General features: G+C 44.0%; 1 protein-coding gene across 13 annotated transcripts in view; it reads left to right on the forward strand.

The window, feature by feature from the left end:
- RIN2 (Ras and Rab interactor 2) overlaps nt 1-20,638 on the forward strand; it is a 122,998-nt gene that overhangs the window by 99,742 nt on the left and 2,618 nt on the right. For all 13 annotated transcript variants that reach the window (XM_043512155.1, XM_038396030.2, XM_038396028.2 and 10 more), the window contains 3 exons: nt 11,563-11,868; nt 14,335-14,466; nt 16,370-16,533. In XM_043512155.1, coding sequence (XP_043368090.1) covers nt 11,563-11,868; nt 14,335-14,466; nt 16,370-16,533 — 602 coding nt within the window. The remainder of the gene's footprint in view (nt 1-11,562; nt 11,869-14,334; nt 14,467-16,369; nt 16,534-20,638) is intronic.

Consider the following 20,638-nt stretch of genomic DNA (forward strand, 5'->3'; position numbering starts at 1 on the left):
AGCTGGGAGCCAGTGTGGCTTTGGATCCTGCCCACCCCCAGTTTGGAACTGGGCAGCTTTGTCTGTTTCACAGCTCAGTGATATGTGAAATTGACAAAGCCGCCTGCGTCCCGGGGAGCAGGCGGGGGTGGGGGTAGGGGGAGGCCGAGAAGCTGGGGCAGTGGAACTCTACTCCTGGATGGCAAGAAGCCCCGGGCGGCTTCCCCCTGCTCCTGTCAGGGAATGGGGTGGGGGCGAGAAGCCCCAGGCGGCTTCCCCCCATTCCCAGCAGGGAACAGGCATGGGGCAGCCGACAGAGAGCCTATGGGGCAGCCAGGCTCCTGGTAGGGAGCTGCAAGCAGAGCTGAGAGATAGGGCTCTCAGCTCCCGACACTGCCCCTCCATAGGTCGGTGGAAGTGCTCCTGGTGAGGACACGCACACTGACCTAAGGAAGGCAGTGTGGACATGCACCACCACAGTAATTACTGCGATGGCTTTAAATTGAACTAATATAGGTCGACTTAGATTTGTAGTGTAGACATACCCAAAGGCTCTTACTGTAGGTACATCTGACTTGCTTATAGATATGCCGTACCTTCTGGCATGTTAGGAAGATGTTTCCTTTTAATATCCTTCAAGGAGTATGCAGTGGTGTTGGTAGTGGTTATTAATAAATGTTTATTTTATGATTATATACACTTGCTCTGATCCCATTGTGCTAGGCTGTTTACAGACATAGGCCTGGTTTACACCACAGCTGCCGGTCGATATAAATGACCCAATTTGAGTTACGTTAGTAGCCTAACTCAAATCGACGTAGCTTAGATCTAGTTACTGTGGGGTCCACACTATGTTATGTCGACAGAAGATGCTTTCCCGCCGACATTGCTTCCGCCTCTTGTTGAGGTAGAGTACAGAAATTGATGGGAGAGCTCTCTCAATCGATTGAGTGTGTCCTCACTACACCTGCTAAACCGATGCCACTGCATCGATTGCAGCAGCGCCAATTTAGCTCTGTAGTGAAGACAAGCCCATAGAGGCAGTTATGGTCCTTGCCACAAAGAGTGGATAGATTTAGAGCCAGTAGGCGCAGCTGCACCCATTGAGAATGCTCAGGAGGAGGAGAGGTGCTGTTTGCACTGCCCTCCTGTGGGGAAGGGCAGCTTTATGTTGCCACTAGGCCTAGTGGAGGCTGGATACAGGATGCTTTGGGCATCTTGACTGTTTCCCCTTCCCTGGCCTGTTCAGCACACTTTGAGAGCTGCACTAGCCAGTTCCTGCCTCATTTCCCCCCCCCCACACCCCCCCCAACAGAAAGTGTTTTGGCCAGCTTGTTCCACTGCAGCCGGTCAGACTTTCTTCAACAGGCTCCCCCATATCCTAGGTTATGCTTCAGGAAGCTGGTGTAACCCTGGGCTTAGTCAAGCCTGAAGTATTTAGGCATCAGAGCTCCAGTTTCTGAGAGTTCTATTTAATTATCTGCGTGACCATGTGTAGTTTTTCTCGGACTCCTGAAAACAAAAAATATTGCAGGAAATCTTCCAGGTTTTCCAGAGGGAAGCAGATGAAATAGTTTAACTTCTGCCAAACCATCAAAAGAACATGCACCAGTCTTTCTAATTATTCCTGACAGATGTAATCTAATTTTAATGCTGTAGACTGCTACCCCTTTACGAAATAACAACCTTCCCCTGGTAAGAACAAAGAGTAGGCTCCTGTAGAGTCCTGCATTAGGACTCAGCAGAGAATGCGTGTATTCCTCTTTAACACAAATTTGGAAATGATGGGGGAGATTTGTGAAGACATAAAGGGGAGTTAGGTGCCTCAATTGCATAGGAGTTTGGTGCCTGTCTCCCCTTTGTGCCTTTGAAAATCTCACTTCTAAATCTGGGAACTTGTTCTTTCTATTCTGTGTTGCTAAAATAGTAAAAGTGTGGGTATATTTTTACATTGATGACAGTAAATTAAAGCTGATCAATAAAATAAACTTAAATAAAGCTCTAAGATGGGATTTCAAAGAGCTTAAGGGATTTGGTTACTTAAATCCCATGGAGTTTGAGCACCTAATATTTTAGGATGCTTTGAAAATCCAGTCCTAACCCATTTTATTATTTAAGTCAATGGAAACTAAACTGAGTGTAAAGAGTTGAATCCATGTCTAGCTGTATAAGCACAAAATAGAGATTGAGGCTGGTTTTGGAAAACCCAGGTTGAATTCAAAGTTCACTGATGTTTGAATAGCAGACATTGGATGCTTTATTTATGTTTAATCTCTGTGGCACCTGACAAAACAGTAACAACAACCCTGATTATTCTTCTGTCTCTGGCCAGAAAAAGATTAATGTGAATGCTTATTGAAGGCAGTTGTGGCTAGAAAGGATCTAAACAACTCAACATCTCCAGCCTGACCCCCAAAATCTAGGTCTATCCCAAGAAAGTCCTGGTTTAAATACAAACAGGTAATAAAACATTGAGTGGTGGAAAAGGCACTTGCATATAAACTAGATTGTTTGTTTGTTCTGGCACTGGTAGCTGTTCATAGCATGCTTTTTAAGGTTTGTATTTTAATGCAGGGCCTATTAGTATCAGTGTGGAATTGGCCAGTCCCTTCATTCAGGACATCCTTTGTCACAGGCAGTTCCACAATTGAGAAATGGAGTCAATGTTATCCTGTGGCGAGAAATCAGAATTGAGAGATATGACTTCTAGTTTCTTTTCGTGACTATCTCTGACTTGCTATGGGACTTTGAGCAATCATTTAATTCCCTGTCCTTCAGTTTCTTCTTTCTGTAAGAAGAGTGTAATGAGATATAACTACCTCACGGGCAAACTGTGCAATTTAGTTTAATGTCTGCAGAAGCTTTAACATACTCTGATGAAAGGCACTGTAGAAATGCCAGGAAGTCCACCAAGCATAGAAGGCATAGCCTTTCCAAACTAATCTGTGTCACTCTAGTAGCTCCATGTGGTGTAATACCAACCTGCTGATGTATGCGGGGTGTTGAGAAAAACCCAAATTAGGCTAACAGATCATATAGTATGTAGCAATCGGGTCCCCCTCATTTCCATCTCCACTGTACCTAGGTGAACTCTTTGTTTTCAGCCTTCCAAGAAATTCTGTTCCTTCAGGCTGTGTCTTGCTGTGACATTGCCCAGACTGGGCGCATTCCCTCTCAACACTGTCAGTCTTAAATTACCAAAGTGCTGAATAGAACAGTGCATGCAGTCATAATAGTGGGAAATAAGGCATGTGTGTGAGCCTGGAGTCTGAAGGGGGGAAGATAATCTCAGTGGAGGAGCAGTAGTTGGAAACTGAGTGCAGAGAAGTTTTAAAATTGGGACCTTGGAGAAAGGCAGGGGAAGGTGGAAGACTGGTATTGTCAGTGCAGGGAGGACTGCAAAGACGCTTGCTATGACCAGTGTATCAAACATCCCAGATTTAAACTTGTCCTTTGTTGCTCCTTTGCAGAGTTGCACAACAGCAGGTCAGCACAGGATACAGATGTATTTCTATAAGCCACAATGAAACTCGCTAGCCTTTCATTTCATTTATCAACGCACTTCCAGTTCCCATTTTGTGGCTAGTGACTAATAGTAAATATTGAGTAAAGAAGGCTTAACAAGACTTAATTTTAAATTATGTACGTGGAACCCCTCAGTGAGTGTGTTATAGGTCCCCCTTTGTGCTGATACTCTGAAGAGATGAGTTGTTACAGCCCCCGGCTAGGGGGGCTTGGATTTAAGCTCAAGCTGTAGCAGCTCATGCTTTTAGCTCTGGAGGTACCTGGTTTGATCTCCAGTGCATTGGCCAAGATGGTGGCCTTCACATAAGCACTAAAAATGTGCAGTATATGTATTTTTTTCTAACATCCACTGAATGCTCTTGCTATAATTTTCAAGAATGCTCAGCACTGACCAAACTCTCTGCTCTTGTTTAAATCATTCGGAGCTATATCACTGATTCCAGGGGGAGTTGAGTCAGGCCAATGCTGAGTGCTGTAAAAAAAAAATCCCACCCTCTATACCTTAGAAAAACATAGGCAACTAAGGCTGTCTGTGCAATATATCCTACAATATATTCATGAAATGCCATGTTTTCAGTTCCCAGATTTCCACTGGTCACCAACGCAGCCCATTAGGAAGATAAGCTTTCATGAGCTACAGCTCACTTCATTGGATGCATTCGGTGGAAAATACAGTGGGGAGATTTATATACACACACACAGAGAACATGAAACAATGGGTTTTATCATACACACTGTAAGGAGAGTGATCACTTAAGATGAGCCATCACCAGCAGCGGGAGTGGGGGAGGAGGAGGAGGAGGAAAACCTTTCATGGTGACAAGCAAGGTGGGCCATTTCCAGCAGTTAACAAGAACATCTGAGGAACTGGGGTGGGGAGGGGGGGGGAGAAATAACATGGGGAAATAGTTTTACTTTGTATAATGACTCATCCACTCCCACTCTCTATTCAAGCCTAAGTTAATTGTATCCAGTTTGCAAATTAATTCCAATTCAGCAGTCTCTTGCTGGAGTCTGTTTTTGAAGTTTTTTTGTTGAATGATAGTCACTGTCAGGTCTGTAATCGAGTGACCAGAGAGATTGAAGTGTTCTCCAACTGGTTTTTGAATGTTATAATTCTTGATGTCTGATTTGTGTCCTTTTATTCTTTTACGTAGAGACTGTCCAGTTTGACCAATGTACATGGCAGAGGGGCATTGCTGGCACATGATGGCATATATCACATTGGTAGATGCGCAGGTGAACGAGCCTCTGATAGTGTGGCTGATGTGATTAGGCCCTATGATGGTGTCCCCTGAATAGATATGTGGACAGAGTTGGCAACGGGCTTTGTTGCAAGGATAGGTTCCTGGGTTAGTGGTTCTGTTGTGTGGTGTGTGGTTGCTGGTGAGTATTTGCTTCAGACTGGGGGGCTGTCTGTAAGCAAGGAGTGGCCTGTCTCCCAAGATCTGTGAGAGTGATGAGTCGTCCTTCAGGATACATGAAAGGTTTTCCTCCTCCTTTTCCCCCCCCTCCCCCCGGTGATGGCTCATCATCTTAAGTGACCACTCTCCTTACAGTGTGTATGATAAAACCCATTGTTTCATGTTTTTCTGTATGTGTATCTAAATCTCCCCACTGTATTTTCCACCGAATGCATCCGATGAAGTGAGCTGTAGCTCACGAAAGCTTATGCTCTAATAAATTTGTTAGTCTTTAAGGTGCCACAAGTACTCCTTTTCTTTTTGCGAATACAGACTAACACAGCTGCTACTCTGAAACCTGTCATTAGGAAGATAGTAATTGCCAGACTGAGGGCTATCTAACAAGGTATCCTGTCTGACACTGGCCGGCACCAGGTGTTTCAGAGAAACGTGTAAGAACCCTACAGTAGGCACACTCACATTAGGTCTCAACCTGATCTCTAATAGCTGGAAATTGCCTTATGATATGAAGCATGAGGTTTAATAGCTTTCCCAAGTTTTTGTAATTCATTGTGATCACTCTGGATATTCTTGTTTATCCATATAGAGGTCCAATCCCTTCTTGAATCTAGCTAAATTCTTGGCCTCAACAACTTCCTGTTGCAATGAGTTCCACAGTCTAACTTCACGTGGTGTGAAAAAATATTTCCTTTTATCAGTTTTGAATTTGCCACCTATTAATTTCATTGAATGTTCTTTTGTTCTTGAGTTTATTTTGATAGTTTGGGAGGGAGGAAGAAGGTTTTTTGCAATAGAGACTGAGATTAAAAGAAAAGCAGCTGTTTACAATAATTAACCAATGGGAAATAAAGCAAATGCCAGTGCAGTCATGTTGTCAGTTATATTCTCTTCGGCAGTGAAAAAGTAAATGACTTCCTTGGTCATTGATTATCTCTTTGCAAATCCTCTATATTAAAAAAGGGCCATTAGCCTCAATTTGTCTAGTCAAGTCTAGGCGTGATTAGTGTCTCTTGAATAGTGTATACGTTTTCTCTCTTAAAATGTGGTTTTCCTTTATTTAATTTTCATCTTTCGTATTATGTGTCATTAAGTAATTGAGCCGTATGGAAGGATTCCCACCCTCAACCTACCCCTTTCCACACACACACACACTTTTCAAATATCCCCCAGATAATCTGATTTGTAATGTAATGTAACAGAAGACATTAGGAACAGACTTGTATTAAACTTTTCACTCTGTGCAGAAAGGATGAGAACAAGTACTGTCAACATTCATGAATCACCAGCAAGTATTCTGTGAATCCCAGTTAGGAGATTTCTGCACTAGACCATGCTGCTGCTCATGCTGCTATGCTGCCTTCCTTATGGCAAGATTGTCTTGACTGCTTAGCAGAGGAGCTGTCTCATCTACAGGCAGCTGGCTAGTGGTTGTGTGGGAACTTGCGATGCGTAGCACTGTCAACAGTTGCACTGGGCAGTTCAGCCTCTCTCTATGTACAGTTCAAGATAGGCTAAATTCCCTGAAAAACTGCGAAACCTGATTCATTGGGTATTGCTGGCTCCAAAGGCCATGCCTGCGGATAACTCATGATTGTTAGAGATCACTATGACAAATTGCAGATGTGATGGCAGAGGCAAAGAACTTTGCCTCTTTGCCTTCCTGCACAGCCGCACTATGAGAATTAAAAAAAAAAAAAAAATCTCAATGACGCATTAAGGATACGATTCTATCATGGTGATCACAGAGGTCACAGATTCTCTGACTTTCCAGGACCTGCACGACTTCTTCTGGGGCTGGAGCAGCAGCCCCTGGAACAGCTGGCCAAGGGCCAGCCTCGGGGCTGCCGGAGCAGCAACCAGAGAGTGGGGGTGGGCGCCTGAAAAACTTGACGAGTGGTCAGCCCTAAGGCTGCCAAGCAGCTGACTGGCAGCCAGCCCTGGGCCTGCCAGAGCAGTGGCCCCCTGATCAGCTGGCCACTGGCCAGCTCCAGGGCCCCCGAACAGCTGGGTGCTGGAGTAGTGGTTGGGGGGTGTGCGTGTGTGTGTGTGTGTGTGTGTGTGTGTGTGTGTGTGTGTTACTAGAACAACTGACAGGTGGTCAGTCTCAGGGCCCCCGAACAGCTGATGGGTGGCCAGCCCTGGGCCCACCAGAGCAGCAGCTGGGGTTGGGACAGCTGTAAGCCCAGGCAGTGCTCTGTTTGTCCTTCCTCCCCGCAGTTATTTTTAGTAATAGTCAGGGACAGGGTACGGGCTTCCATTAATTTTTGTTTATTGCCCACGACCTGTCCCTGACTTTGACTAAAAATACTAATAAGAGAATCTTAACCTTACCCGTTGTTTATCTATAAAGCAAGGTGATCCGTGAGACTGAAGTCAGGGAAGAGGGTTCCGCCCATGCAAAGGTTAGAGCTTCATCATAATCTTTTGTCCTCACTAACTTATTGGTAGAGTGAGTCTGCTGGCAGTATTCTCCCTCTCAGCCCTTTGAGACTGCTCAGGATCTGTTAGCCTCTGAACATTGGCCAACAAAACAGGTCCCTTGCCCCAATAGGAAACAAGTGTGCCAGCTTCAAACTACAGGAGGTAGTGATTAATCCAAGACATGGAGAAGAGTTCTTTCCTCAGATTCTAGCCCAGGTGCTCCCTTATATGCATGCTTCAGATAAAGACAATTATCACAGACATCCCACTGCCATTAGAACCAGGAGATGTAGGGAATCTAAACAGTACTTGTTACATTTCAGTGGCCTTGGTATCACCAAAAATGATTTTGACACAATTTGTTTAGATCATGGTCTCTGTTAAGGGTCAGATCCTGCTAGCCTTCTATGTAAGGAACTCCAGTTGAAGTCAGTCAATGGGAGTTTTGATTCACAGGGAATGGAAAGTGCAGGCCCTAAATGTAATGTTTGGCAGCACTTAAAAATAGCCTTTGATTTTGACTTCAGCAAATTCCAACAGATGAAATGCTGGCTACAGAAGTGTCTCACTTGAAAGCACACAAATTACACAGAGCTTTTGATATTTAAAGAGTCAGTCAGTAAAGTTTTTTTTTTTTTAAAAAGGTAAACTGCCAATAAATACATAAATAAATAAAATTAATAATGTTAGCAAGGAATAGTATGTGGCATATTGAAATAGGGTTATCTCAGTTCATTTACATTGAGGATGAGGGTGTATATTTCCTGGATGGGAACAAGTCTCTCTTCCACCAAGTATGAATGTAAGTACTTTCTTATCAAACCTGATCTTGAGTGAATGCCTGCAGCCCTCACCTGTGGAGAGGTGAGGGCTGCAGGCTCCGGGGGCTGAGGGTGGGGCTGGTGGTGGGAAGGAGATATGGAGGGGGGTGTTCTCTGGAGGTGAGGGGTTGGGGAGCCCGGGGGGCGATGGGGAAGGGTCCGGGCGGGAGGGGGATGTAGGGGAAGGTTCTGGGGGTGGATGATGGAGGTCGGGCGGGGGTGGGGGTTCTGGGGAAGGCTGGGGAGGGACCCATGGTCTCTGCAGGTAGGGGTTTGGGGAGCATGGGGGTGGGGGATGAGAGGCTCTGGGTAGCCAGGGGCTGATGGGGGAGGCTGGAACCGGGCGGGGGGAGCTGTAGTGGGGGACATACGGGTGGAGCTGGTTGAATGGTAGAAGCATAAGTGGTGGCTCTGGGAGGCTAAAAGATGGGAGATGGCTTAAGGGAGTCGGTGGAAAGAAGACTGGGAGCCAGGAGATGATGGGGGTGGAGCCAGGAGCCCTGGAGAGGAGATGACCTTGGGGAGCTAAGGGGGCTGGAGGTAGGGGTTGAGGTGAGAGATGGGGAGCCAGAAGATGATTGCAGGGGGGAGGCCGGAGCCATGGGACCAGGAGGTAAGCAGGAGAGTCGGGGAAGTAATGAGAAGGTGGCTGGAGCCAGGAAGTGACAAAGGATATGGGACGGCATAGGGGAAAGACAGGAGTTGTGGGATGGAGGGATGGCTGTGTGGCTGGAGGAGCTGCATCCAGCGGGTGTTGGGTGGGAGAACTGAGGGTAGATCTCTAGATGCTGTTGTGATCCATGTTCTCTACATGGATAGATGTGTGGGGAGCAGTCTTGGGTTATTTTCATGTACGTAAGCCGGGGTTACTGGATGCCAACAGAGGGATTATGTTAATCTTTTTCTCTCTGGTTAGGCAAGTAGAACTTATGTTAGCATGGGCATGAGCCCAGCAGTGTCTCAGATGGCTATGAGGAGGATTAGTGGGGGTTGTTAGGGGAAGGATGGTGAGGTGTAAACTTTGAAAATTCAGAAGGCTTGGAGAATTTGTCCAAACTGAAATTCCAGCTGTTTTAGGGCCCTCAGCCCTCTAATTCATTTACAACCACTTCCTGCAACCCAAAATGTAGACACTTTGGTTTAAAGGTTCTGTATAAACAAAACAAAATTACCTGGAAAAGCTAGCTTTGTGTTCCTGCTTCCCACTCTGTTGCTGATGTATTGGAAGCAGCATTCTGAATAGTCGTATTCAGTGTAGCTACTTGTTTTGAGAAGAAAGCATGATATTTGAAATTATGTTGAACATTTTATTGATTTCATCTCTACATTCAGTCAACTCAAGTTAAGCACCAGTTCATGTGCACCTGTTGGGGACAGATCATTTGACGATTACCTGTTCTGTTCATTCCCTCTGGAGCACCTGGCATTGGCCACTGTCGGAAGACAGAATACCTGGCTAGATGGACCTTTGGTTTGACCCAGTATGGCTGTTCTTATGTTAGTCCAAATGAGGTCTAAAGATTCTCACTCTATTCTGGAATCCACCATTTACACCTCTGTTTCTTCCTGGTATTCCTTTATGCTCTTCTTCTTCCGGCTGGGTGGGCAGTTGATCTCAATGGATGGGTCAGGAGGGGATTGCCTAAGTCACTCTCTAATGCTGTAGATAAGATGCAACTCATTTGAAATGTCACATCTTGTCACAATTGGCAGCTATGGCATAATGGAGACGTACAGGTAAGTTAGCTGAATCCACCCTTCATGTTGTATCTTGTATACTTTGACCTGGACAGACCATCAGTGTGCCTGATCTGTGGACAGCTGGCGGGTCACCTGGTAGTTGCTTCTACAGGCTCCGTTGCCAAGCGCCTGGATGCCTATAAAAGCAGATGGAAATGATGCAGAACCAGCTCACCTACCTCCATGAGGGGTTCCTACCTAAGAGGAAGAGTGGAAACAGGAGATCGGAGCCACCAGCAGGACTGGAGCATGCTAGAGGAGGCAGGAGCTGCCTATAGGACTGGAGCTGCCTGTAGGGGGATTAGGAGTTGGTATTTTGGAAAGTATGTGCAGGGAAAGAGGAGATGGGGTCATGTGGTAGAGAAATCGGTAAGCATTACTGACCCCAGCCTCAGCTTCACCCATGCTGGCCGAAGTGGCCCCAGCGGTTAACCGGTTAAATGATATATAATTGTAATCGTTTAAATGGTTAACTTTTTTAAACAAATATTTACATCCCTAATTGTTACTCTCATTCTCCCTCCCTTCCTTCCTTCCTATTGGTTTTTGCCCTCACTTGTTAGATCTCGTAATTTAGGCTCCATTCCTGCAATGCAGTTGGTGGGACTTGGCAGGGGTCTGGCTCTGGTGGGTTGTATTGCAGGATTGATGTCTGAGATTGAAAGCTCTGCAGGGTATAGATTCTTTCTATGTGTTGGTACAGTGCCCAGCATAATAGGGCTTCAGTCCTGATTGAAGCCTTTGGGAGCTATTGCAGTACAATTAATTATGAAGTGACCATATACTTTCCTAAAGTTGTTTTTCCCTATGAGCCACTGTTGTCATTGCCATAAGGATGCTAGATTGTGAATGAGAGGTGATGTGGTCTGTGTGACTGCGAAGGATAGAAGAGGAGACCTGTGCACCCATGGTTTGGAAAGGCGGTGATGCACAGAGATGGGGTCCACACTGAAAAAATCAGAGAATCTGTTGTTAAACTTAGGTGAAGTAGGAATAAAGCCAAGTGGTTGCTATACCATGTGCACCCAGTAGCTAAAAAAAGACCATTAGGATTGATGACAGAGTTGTGCGTAACTTCCATAATGAAATCTGAACTGGACAAAAACGGTTTGATTTTCGTTTCGGTTGAAAAACCTATAACCAGGCCAAAGTTCACAAACCTTTTGGCAAAGCTGGGCTAAGTTTTAGCAAATCTGGATTGATTTATGGCTTCTGGTGGAAAGTGTAAAACTGGATGGTTTCAACCCCAAACCAGAGAAAAGTTATGGGTTTTGACAGAACTGTATGGAGTTGGGATTTGTTTGAAACTGAAACTCAAAGCAAAACTCAAAGTCCCTAGATCCTCGTCTATCAAATCCAAGAGGATAGGTTTGCATGAACTCCTGTGAACTCAAGCCACTATGTTCCATACAGCTGAATAGTCTGTTTTTATTTTGTTTTTCATATTTGCCAGACTACTGTGATTTAAAATGGAATACAGATTCTGTTTTGCCTTTTGATTCCTTCTTAGCAAACATCTGGAAACTCAACTGCATTAATACATAGACTTGCCTGAATAGCGTCTACTCTGATTTCTCCTTTGGGAGTGGATACGTTAATACTGATTCTACTCCAGACGATGAAATCAAATGAACTTGTGTTTCCCTTTGCAGATGTTGTGCTGGAGAAGGCCATGCACAAGTGTATCCTGAAGCCCTTGAAAGGCCACATTGAAGCAATGCTGAAAGAATTCCATACTGTGGATGGCTCTTGGAAACAGTTAAAAGAAAACCTGCAGCTGGTGCGGCAGAGGAACCCTCAGGAACTGGGTGTATATGTCCCAACACCAGACTTTGTGGACGTTGAAAAGATTAAAGTCAAGTTCATGACCATGCAGAAAATGTATTCACCTGAAAAGAAAGTCATGCTGCTGCTGAGAGTGTGCAAACTGATTTACACTGTCATGGAGAATAACTCAGGTAATGCTCTCTTCAGGTTAGATCTCCCTGCTTTGAAACAGTTAGGAGGGGGGAGTAAATCCTTTGTCTCCCTGCTGATTGGAGTTCCCCTTTCTTCACTTAGCTTTGATCTCTAGTCATCTGCCTCTCTGTTCCATGGAGTCTCTGATAGACTCTGCTACTCAGTTTGTTTCTAGAGTGCTGTGCCGCTCCTGGCAGCGGATCAGTTAAGATGCGCAGATTTATGAACTGCAGGAACAGCCTTTGGAAGAACAGCTCTGGTTAACTACTGGCGTTTGAAGTAGACATTGAAGCTATGAGCAAGGCTTTCCATAGCTGCTGTTTGGAGCCTGAATTTGAAATTCTTAGGCTGTATCTATAGTACAGCTTATATCGGCAAAACATATATTACTCATGGGTGTGAATAAACCATGCCCCTGAGCAACGTAAGTTACACTGACATAAGCGCTCGTGTGCACAGCGGTATGCCGGTGGAAGAGCTTCTCCTGCCGACAAAGCTTCTGCCACTCAGTGGGGTGGGTTTTTTTATGCCAACAGGAAAGCTCCCTCCCATCAGCATAGAGCATCTTCACCAGACGCGCTGCAGTGGTGCAGCTGCGTCGGTACAGCTGCAGTGCTGTATGTGTAGACATGGCCTAAGTCTGAATGCTTTCTGGAAACCATAGTAGATTCAGTTAAACACATTCTGTATTTCAGTAGTGGAGTCTAATAAGGTAGAAACAGTACTACAGTGTGAAAAATACTTTGTAACTCGAAGGTGGCAAACAAAGCCTATACTTCTGGCTAGCAGTGCCTGTGGATATTCTACTCTGAGCACTGTCTTTTATGTTTTAGATCAAAAATAACATTACCACTTCTACACTGCAACAAGTATCTAAAATACAACCCAGGACCTTGAAAGCTAGATAATGAAATGGAGTTACCTACCGATAAGAGGCATTTTTAAAATACTTGTGCAGAGTCAACAGGAGGCATGCAGCTAAAACATGCTGCTAGATGGTGAGAATGCAGGGGTGTCACCCTGTTCCCAGGCTGTGGCCTTATCGGGTGTCACGAGCGAAGCTGAGTGAAGCTTGTATTTGCCTTGGGAACTCTCCCAACACAAGATGTTGCAGGAAGTGATGTTGGTAGGTGCATTTTCCCCCTCTAAGGACACACTGAATCTGGACCCCAGGATAGGGTGACCAGACAGCAAGTGTGAAAAATCGGGACAGGGGATGGAGGGTAATAGGAGCCTATATAAGAAAAAGACCAAAAATCGGGACTGTCCCTACTCCAGGATGGTGCTAAGGACCCAGTGCTCTTGGAGGTGCCATCTTTCCATTCTGTGGATGGCACTTCTGCACGAGTCAGGTTTGGTATCCTGCCCAGATTATATTCTGCCTGTCTGAATTCCTCTTGCAGTTTTAGTCTGATATAGTAGCATTTACTTCCTGGCCTTAAACTGCTGCAGGTTGTTACTTCATGGTATTTAAATGGCTGTTACGTTACAGTGTTGGGTGAAGTTTCTGGCATGGATAATAAAAATATTGACTGTCTAAGAAGGCATTATCAGTAAGTTACTGCACTGTGTGATGGGGTTGGGAGTGGGTGAATGTTCCTGAGTTGTTGTGCTCTATTGCCAGCAAGCACATTGGTGCTCCTAAGTGTTACGGTACTGTAAATCATGAGGGGTGGGGTGGAAGGGCTGGTTCAGGGGTTAGGAGTGGCTTAAGAATCTCTGCTATATATCCAGCCAGCAGAGGGCTCTCTAGGGGGCCATTTAGCTGGTGTAACATAGGGTCTGTCTACTCAGAAGCTGGGAATGTGTTTCCCAGCGTAGATGGTCAGACACGCGCTAGCTCTGCTTCAGCGAGTGTGCTAAAAATAGCCATGTGGCCACGGCCGCACAGGTGGCGTTGCTGCTATACAAGTGCAAAGTACCATTATTTTTATTATTCTTAATAGCAACAATGGAGCTCAGGAGTCTAATGCTCCTGTAAATTCAGTTTTCTATGCTGGGATATCTGGTTCAAATGCAGGCCCTAGGATTTCCAGTCAGGTCTTTCTATTTCTAGGATTTTATTCTTAAATATAAGAGAGAGAAAATTGTTGTTGTTTTCTATTAATCTGCTCGTGGAAATCTATGTGGAAAACATCAGAATTGTATGGCAAGCTTAGCTTTGGTGAGTCAGTTAGCTGTGTGCCATCAGCAATGGATACCAACATAGGCCTTGCTCCTAAATTCCTTGTGCAGCCAAAACTCAGTTTTGGACATGTCAGCAATACAAGATCAAACTCAGAGTTGGTATATTGCAATCGCCGATTTCCAGAGACTCCCACCTTGCCACTCACCAATAAACACCATTCTGTAAAACAGTGTAATTGTGCGGTATCGTGAAAACAGCAACAGAATGTAAGCTTTGACCAGCTGAAAACAGCAAAAGGGTTTGGCCATTGTATCGGTCTGTGTTCATTTTGCTCCAGGGAGGATGTATGGGGCGGATGACTTCTTGCCAGTGCTGACCTATGTAGTGGCCCAGTGTGACATGCTGGAGCTTGATACTGAAATTGAATACATGATGGAATTGTTGGATCCGTCTTTACTACATGGAGAAGGTAAATGTTTGTTTTTGTTTTTATTAAAACCAGGTGGAAGTGTGTGTGGCGGGAAGCGGAGGGGAGTTCCCTCATAACATAATTTTTAACCAAAAGTATTTAAAGGAGCCCCAAAGCTAATGGTGTGCTGCCAATAGGTTAACAAGACACTCCCAAAACTGTCCTTGTTAGGCTGTGATATACCCTGAGTCCCAAGGGTGCATGTGGTTGCAGCGTGTAGAGGTCATGGACTGGAGAATCTGTTTGTGTGGGTTCCCATTTCTGTGACTAGGATTTCAATAACCTGGGAGGGACGTGGCATGACTTGGCAAACTTATATTACGTGCACATGCTGGATGTTTTTATACTTCAAGTCCTGAAAAATATTCTGAGTCTATTTATAATGCAGCAGCTTTCAGTTCACATGTAATTTGGAATGGGGGCTGGGATGAATGCCTGGGGGATTCTCTCCTGGGAAATACTTTGAGAATACCTCCCATGTGATACATTCTGGCCCATTCCAAAGGCAAAATATTTGCTTCTTGGGAAGTATTTTTTTGAGTCCCTGAAACAAGTCATCTCTGGCTGGGATGACAGAGAGGGTTAAATGCCATCATCCCGGCTCTCTCCTGTTTCATAGTGATATTTAACAAGGTGCTCCTGAGAACTGCCCCTCGCTATCTGTAGCTAGGAAGATGGTTTTTAACTCCTGTGGTCAAGGTCACTTTTGAGTCTAAATTTACGTATTTTTGCCATCAAGAAAATTCAACTTCCTACTCATTAGACTGAACAAAACTGCTGTATCCCGTTGGATGTTGGCATGTTTGAGAGGATTATGTCAGGCCTCCTCCGATCCTACAGTTGTCTGTTCCCTGCGTTGGAGTATAGAGCTCCTCCAGCACATTGTTTAGAAATCTCATCATGGAAAACATTTGATGTATGAAGCTGGAGAATATCAACATGCTTGAAACGCAGAAACATCTGCTGAACTAGCAGGAAGTTTTTGTTTTTAGTTCAATTAAAGAAGTCCACAGTTGATTGGCTCTTGTCTTTAACACCCGATGCTCTGATAATTTGTAGGAAGAACTGTCTAGTGATTTGGGACTATGCAGTTCAAAAAGAATGTATTTTCCACTTTGGTGGGGTTAGTGGTTTTGTCACATTTTATGTACGAAACTTGTTTAGAGACTAAAAGCCAAGAGAACACTAACTATAATCCTGAAACTAGTGCTGCCGGCAGTAGTTTAAATGGCACTGACCCCCCCCAGCCATGTATGACAGTCTTCAGAAGTTTGAGAACCGGGGCATGCCTGCCGGGGCTTGGGGCTTCAGCCTTGTTCCTGCTGAGGCCCCGAGCCCTGGCAGGTGTGCCCCATGGGGCTGAAGCCCCGAAAGCCCCCCTCCCTGCTGGGCAGAAGCCCCTACCCCACCACTGTGCTACAAGGCAGAGGTCCCAACCTCCCCCCCGCCCCAGTCGGGTAGGTGGAGAATGTGTGTGGCAGGGGGGTGTAGGGAGCTCCACGAGCTGGACTTTAACTGTAAAAGAGCTGCATGTAGCTCAAAAGCCATGGTTGGCCACCCCTGGTACAGAGCAATTCTAATCAGCTAACACATTAACCAAATCCATTACTGCAGACTACATGGATGGATGGATAGACTGATTTCAACAGATGAATTTGTGTTTTCCACTAGTGTTTAATAAAAGTGTTGTCTGGTTACATTGTTAAGAATGTTCATACAGGATAACAGGCCCACTGTGGTGGGTTTTTGTTTTTTTTTCTTTAACCAAACTGACTACTTTGGAAATAGTATAGAGAATTTTATGGTATTCTCATTATAGTTTTTCCCCTGCTATATCAGCAGGGCTGACTAATTTCATATTCCTGAATATTTTGAAAATCTCTTCTCTTGCACTCCTTCACAGGAGGCTATTACTTGACAAGCGCATATGGAGCACTTTCTTTGATCAAGAATTTCCAGGAAGAACAAGCAGCCCGATTGCTGAGTTCAGAAGCCAGAGATACTCTTCGGCAGTGGCATAAGAGGAGGACAACTAACAGAACAATTCCTTCAGTTGATGATTTTCAGGTACTGGCTATGGCTTGTGAGAGAAGTAAAGGGCCAGATTCTCTGTTGCGGCTATGATCTCTTCGGTCCAACAGATAATTTGGCCATGAGGAAAATGGTTATGGCTCCCTGGTTCTTGCCCTGCTCTGCTTTGGCCGTGGCACAGCTTAGAGCAGCCTAGAGGTTGCTCTAACCTATAGCAGCTGGCAGTAGCCCTTCAGGCCACCTCCTCTGTTATTCCCCACCATATTCCCTAGTATAAGGGAGTAGTATGGGAACCTGTTACACAAGCTGTATGCCTACTGAAACAACCCCATGCTGGGAAAATCCCTAGCTAGAGAGATGATAGTTTTCACTCCAGAACCTGACCCAAAATGTTTCTTTGAGAGTCCTTGGATCATATTGTAGAGTTGAATTACTGGATGGCCTGAAGAAAACATATTAAGTGAAGGACTTAATTTTTCCTTCCCCTTTGTACAATATAAAGGCTCACAAGTATGCTAACCTGCATCATCTTCATTGGGTTTCACTTCTCTATTTGCTTCATTGTTGTTGTTATAAACCAAGCACAGGAGCATACCCTCAGCTTGTGTAGTTTAGCATAGCTCTGTTGAAGATAATGGAGCCAATCCAATTTATGGCAGCTGGGGATCTGGCGCACTGTATTTCTGAGAAGCCTATAACAGTGAGCTGAATTGCAGACATTTAATAGTCTTTCTGCCTTTCCTTGCTACCCTTTAAGTGTAGGGCAATAGATTCCTCTAAAAATAACTGATATTAGCATTACGATTGTGTCACCCCTTTAGAGCAGAGCTGAGAGTCGTTCACAGAAATCGTGGTAAACCCAAATACTGTCTAGACAGACTGTTCTTGCAAATTACTTCAGATTATTTGGCTAGATGAAGTAAAAATCTAATTTCTCTCTGTCACAAAGGTGACTTTTAAAATCATTTGTTTAGTTGCTTAGACACTTATTGCCTGGGACGGACTCATCCTGCAACTTCTTGTGAATGTTTTACAGTAACAACGTGTCATTTCAGATCAGCATTAATAAGAAAAGCTGTTTCTTTCTCAGTTCCATCCCCTCTCTTCACTAGGTATTTCCTGCCTAAAATGGTGTTTTATGGAAATTTTATTATATTATAATTTGTGAGCCACTTATTCGAATTCCTATAAACTCAGAAACTACACTGGTATTTCTTTCTATCTTCCTCTCCAGGCTGAGTCTGTCTATCCCTTTAAAACTAACACACAATCATTATTTTGCTTTTCTACTTGTATATAAAAGCCCAACTTCAATAATTTTGCTCAAAGTCTGAAAGTGCCATCTCTCTCTGAATGTTTCTTGCATTTGAAAATAAAGGCCAAGAATTAAAAAATGAGTGCCTAAAGTTAGTCTGTTAAATAATTTTGACTCAAAAATACTGCATGCCCTTAGCTTCTGCTGAGTACAGTGGCTTTGAAAATATTGATAAAAATTATAATTACAGTTGAAATTTCTAGACTATCTTGCTAACAGACTGACTGCAGTGATGACATTGGCAGTATTGAGAACCTAGTATAAGAGGCTGTAAACGTACCATAATCCTTGTGCAAAGTTTAAACATTATAAAAGACCTTAGTGTGGTTCTGCTCTGAAAAGTGTCTGTACAGACCTGTGTTCTGGGTGTATTCAGAATCCTATCAGCTGTCAGTGACAAGGAAGTGTTTTACTTCCTTCGAACACAGCTAAGAAAGGGTGAGCTGGGGACAACATCTGTATTAAGGGAGGATTGTTTTTCAAGTCCAGAGTTAGACAACTCAGATAGGTCAACTGCTGGACTAAAATATGTGGGTGGAGGGTGGATCCACAGAAAACTCTTTTTGGTTTCAGTTATTTACAATTCACATCATAGTCTTCAAAGTTTCCATGCTATTCATGATGACTCTCTAGTGGGAACTGCACAATCAAGGTCTGAGGAGGTCATCAGTCGATAGTGAAAACTTATTTCATTCAAGGCAACTATGATGTTCTCTCTGCCTGCCTGGTGGTTTTCTTGCAAAGAATTAAAGATTGAGGTTGAACATGAGGGAGCTGGGAAAAAGAGCAGTCTTGCATGATGTCTCTTTTTAGGAGAAGGATTAATTAACTTTGGCAGTTAACCATGACCACTGCATGGAGCTAGTCGCGTCTCGTTGAGAACCATTTTATAAGTACATTTCAATTTTCCTGTACTTATGACATCTCAATCTACCTGAGTCCACCCTCCCCATCTACCAGACTATTGCAAACTTTTTGTAGCAGCTTTGCTAAAGAAATGTCCTAATCTTAATACATCTTCCATGGAGGACTTCATCTCAGAATGCTTCTGCTGTGGGCTAAATTCTATACTCTGTGCCACCCCTTCTTCCTGTGCACCCAGATTTCAGAGTCAAGGCGTGTCGAGTGTCTGGGAATCGTGCTGAGTGAGGATGCCTGGAGAACCGATTTGACACTGTATAAGAGAGACCACAGCTTCCCTTTCTGGGTGCTTCTTCCAAAACAGAATCTTGAATCATCAAGATTATACCCCAGACAGACTATGCTTGGCAAAATTCATGCACTCAGCTAGCTGCTAGAGATGCCAGAATTCTTCAGATCCTTTCTCACACATCCTGTGTTCCTGAAATAAAATATCCCCATATGGACAGATGTGCAAAGCCAGACCCAGATGATTTGTATTGCTGCATACTTTCTTGGTCCAGCTATTTCTGGAGGAAGACATGCCAGTTTCATCACCATCATTTTTACATTGCACAGCAACAGCCTTGACGCTAATCAAAAAGTTCCTCTTTGGACACTGGAAAGATTCTGTTACCCAGGGTTTTCAGAACCCCCAACAGTGGTAACTTGACTATTTCACTCTAGGTGGTGTCAGGAATAAAACAATAGGAACACAGCAATTCTGTCTGATCAAGAATTAAATGCAAGTGTGCGTGCTCTTGTCTAACATTTGCAGTTTATTAGATTTAAGCACACACAGACATAAGCAATAGGTTTAGAACATCCCAAATATTTACCTAACATCTGGAATGGTATTGAGTAATTAACAGCAGGATTGCAGTGATCAGTTGCTCACCCACCAGGGAGAAAAGGTGTCAGGAAAAACATCTTTCAAGATGGCTTCAGAGGACTGCTCCAGAGTACTCTATTAGCTATTTTTTTTTATAACTAACTTCTGCAAAACACATAGGTCATAGTGACACCTACTAAATCATCACTTTTTTCCTAACTTTCAATAAACTTCTAATATCAGAGTAGCCCAGACTCAAGGTCTTCAAACCACCAAGGTTTTCAGTCTCAGCTGTTGATTTGTTTGTCCCCTCCTCCCATTCTGATTAGCAGAAACTGCCAGCTAGTTTTTGACCTTGTATCTAAAAGCCTGCTTCAAATTAACCCTTAACTATGTGGCAGTCTATTTTATTAATTCATGGTGGCTGATTGCACACAATATGGTTCCAGTTAGCTTGATCACATTCTGGGGTATACACACTCCTCATCTGAGTCGAAAAGCAAACTAGCCCCTAAGTGGATGTTGGATAAATGATCACCCTCCTCATATATGTGATCTTGATAGTTGTGAGTTATGGGGGAACTTTTCCAATTTTTAGATTCTCCTTAAAGCAACCCTGTCAAGGTTCAAATCGTGCCTGTTTAAAACTTCTCTGTACTCACGTTAGTAACACCCTAAATCATTAAAAAACTGGAGGAGAAATTAAAGCTAATTTACTTTTCCCCATTTATGCTATTTACTTTTTGCATTCACTCAGATAGGATAATGAAAATAGAGTAGTTTTGCTTTTATTTACAGTCATGTTCACTCTAGTCATCTCATTCACTATCACTAGCCTGAAAGGTTTGGGCTACAAACCCCACAGGGGAATATTTAATTATTAAGAAAGTATTTCCGTTGGAATTTTTAAAAATTATACAGGTGTTAGTGTTGTCTTAGCTTTCAACAGCTTGCATTTACAGAATGTAAATGCACAACTCGCATGTGAGTTGGCCCCTTTAATGACTCATTCCATTTAGTCGCGCACAAACACAAGTCCCATCTGCAGTTCACTCAATACTAACCTCTTCTTCCTTGATACTACCCCCTCCTTT

The sequence above is a fragment of the Dermochelys coriacea genome, chromosome 3 (assembly GCF_009764565.3).
Source record: "Dermochelys coriacea isolate rDerCor1 chromosome 3, rDerCor1.pri.v4, whole genome shotgun sequence".
Taxonomy (NCBI): domain Eukaryota; kingdom Metazoa; phylum Chordata; order Testudines; family Dermochelyidae; genus Dermochelys; species Dermochelys coriacea.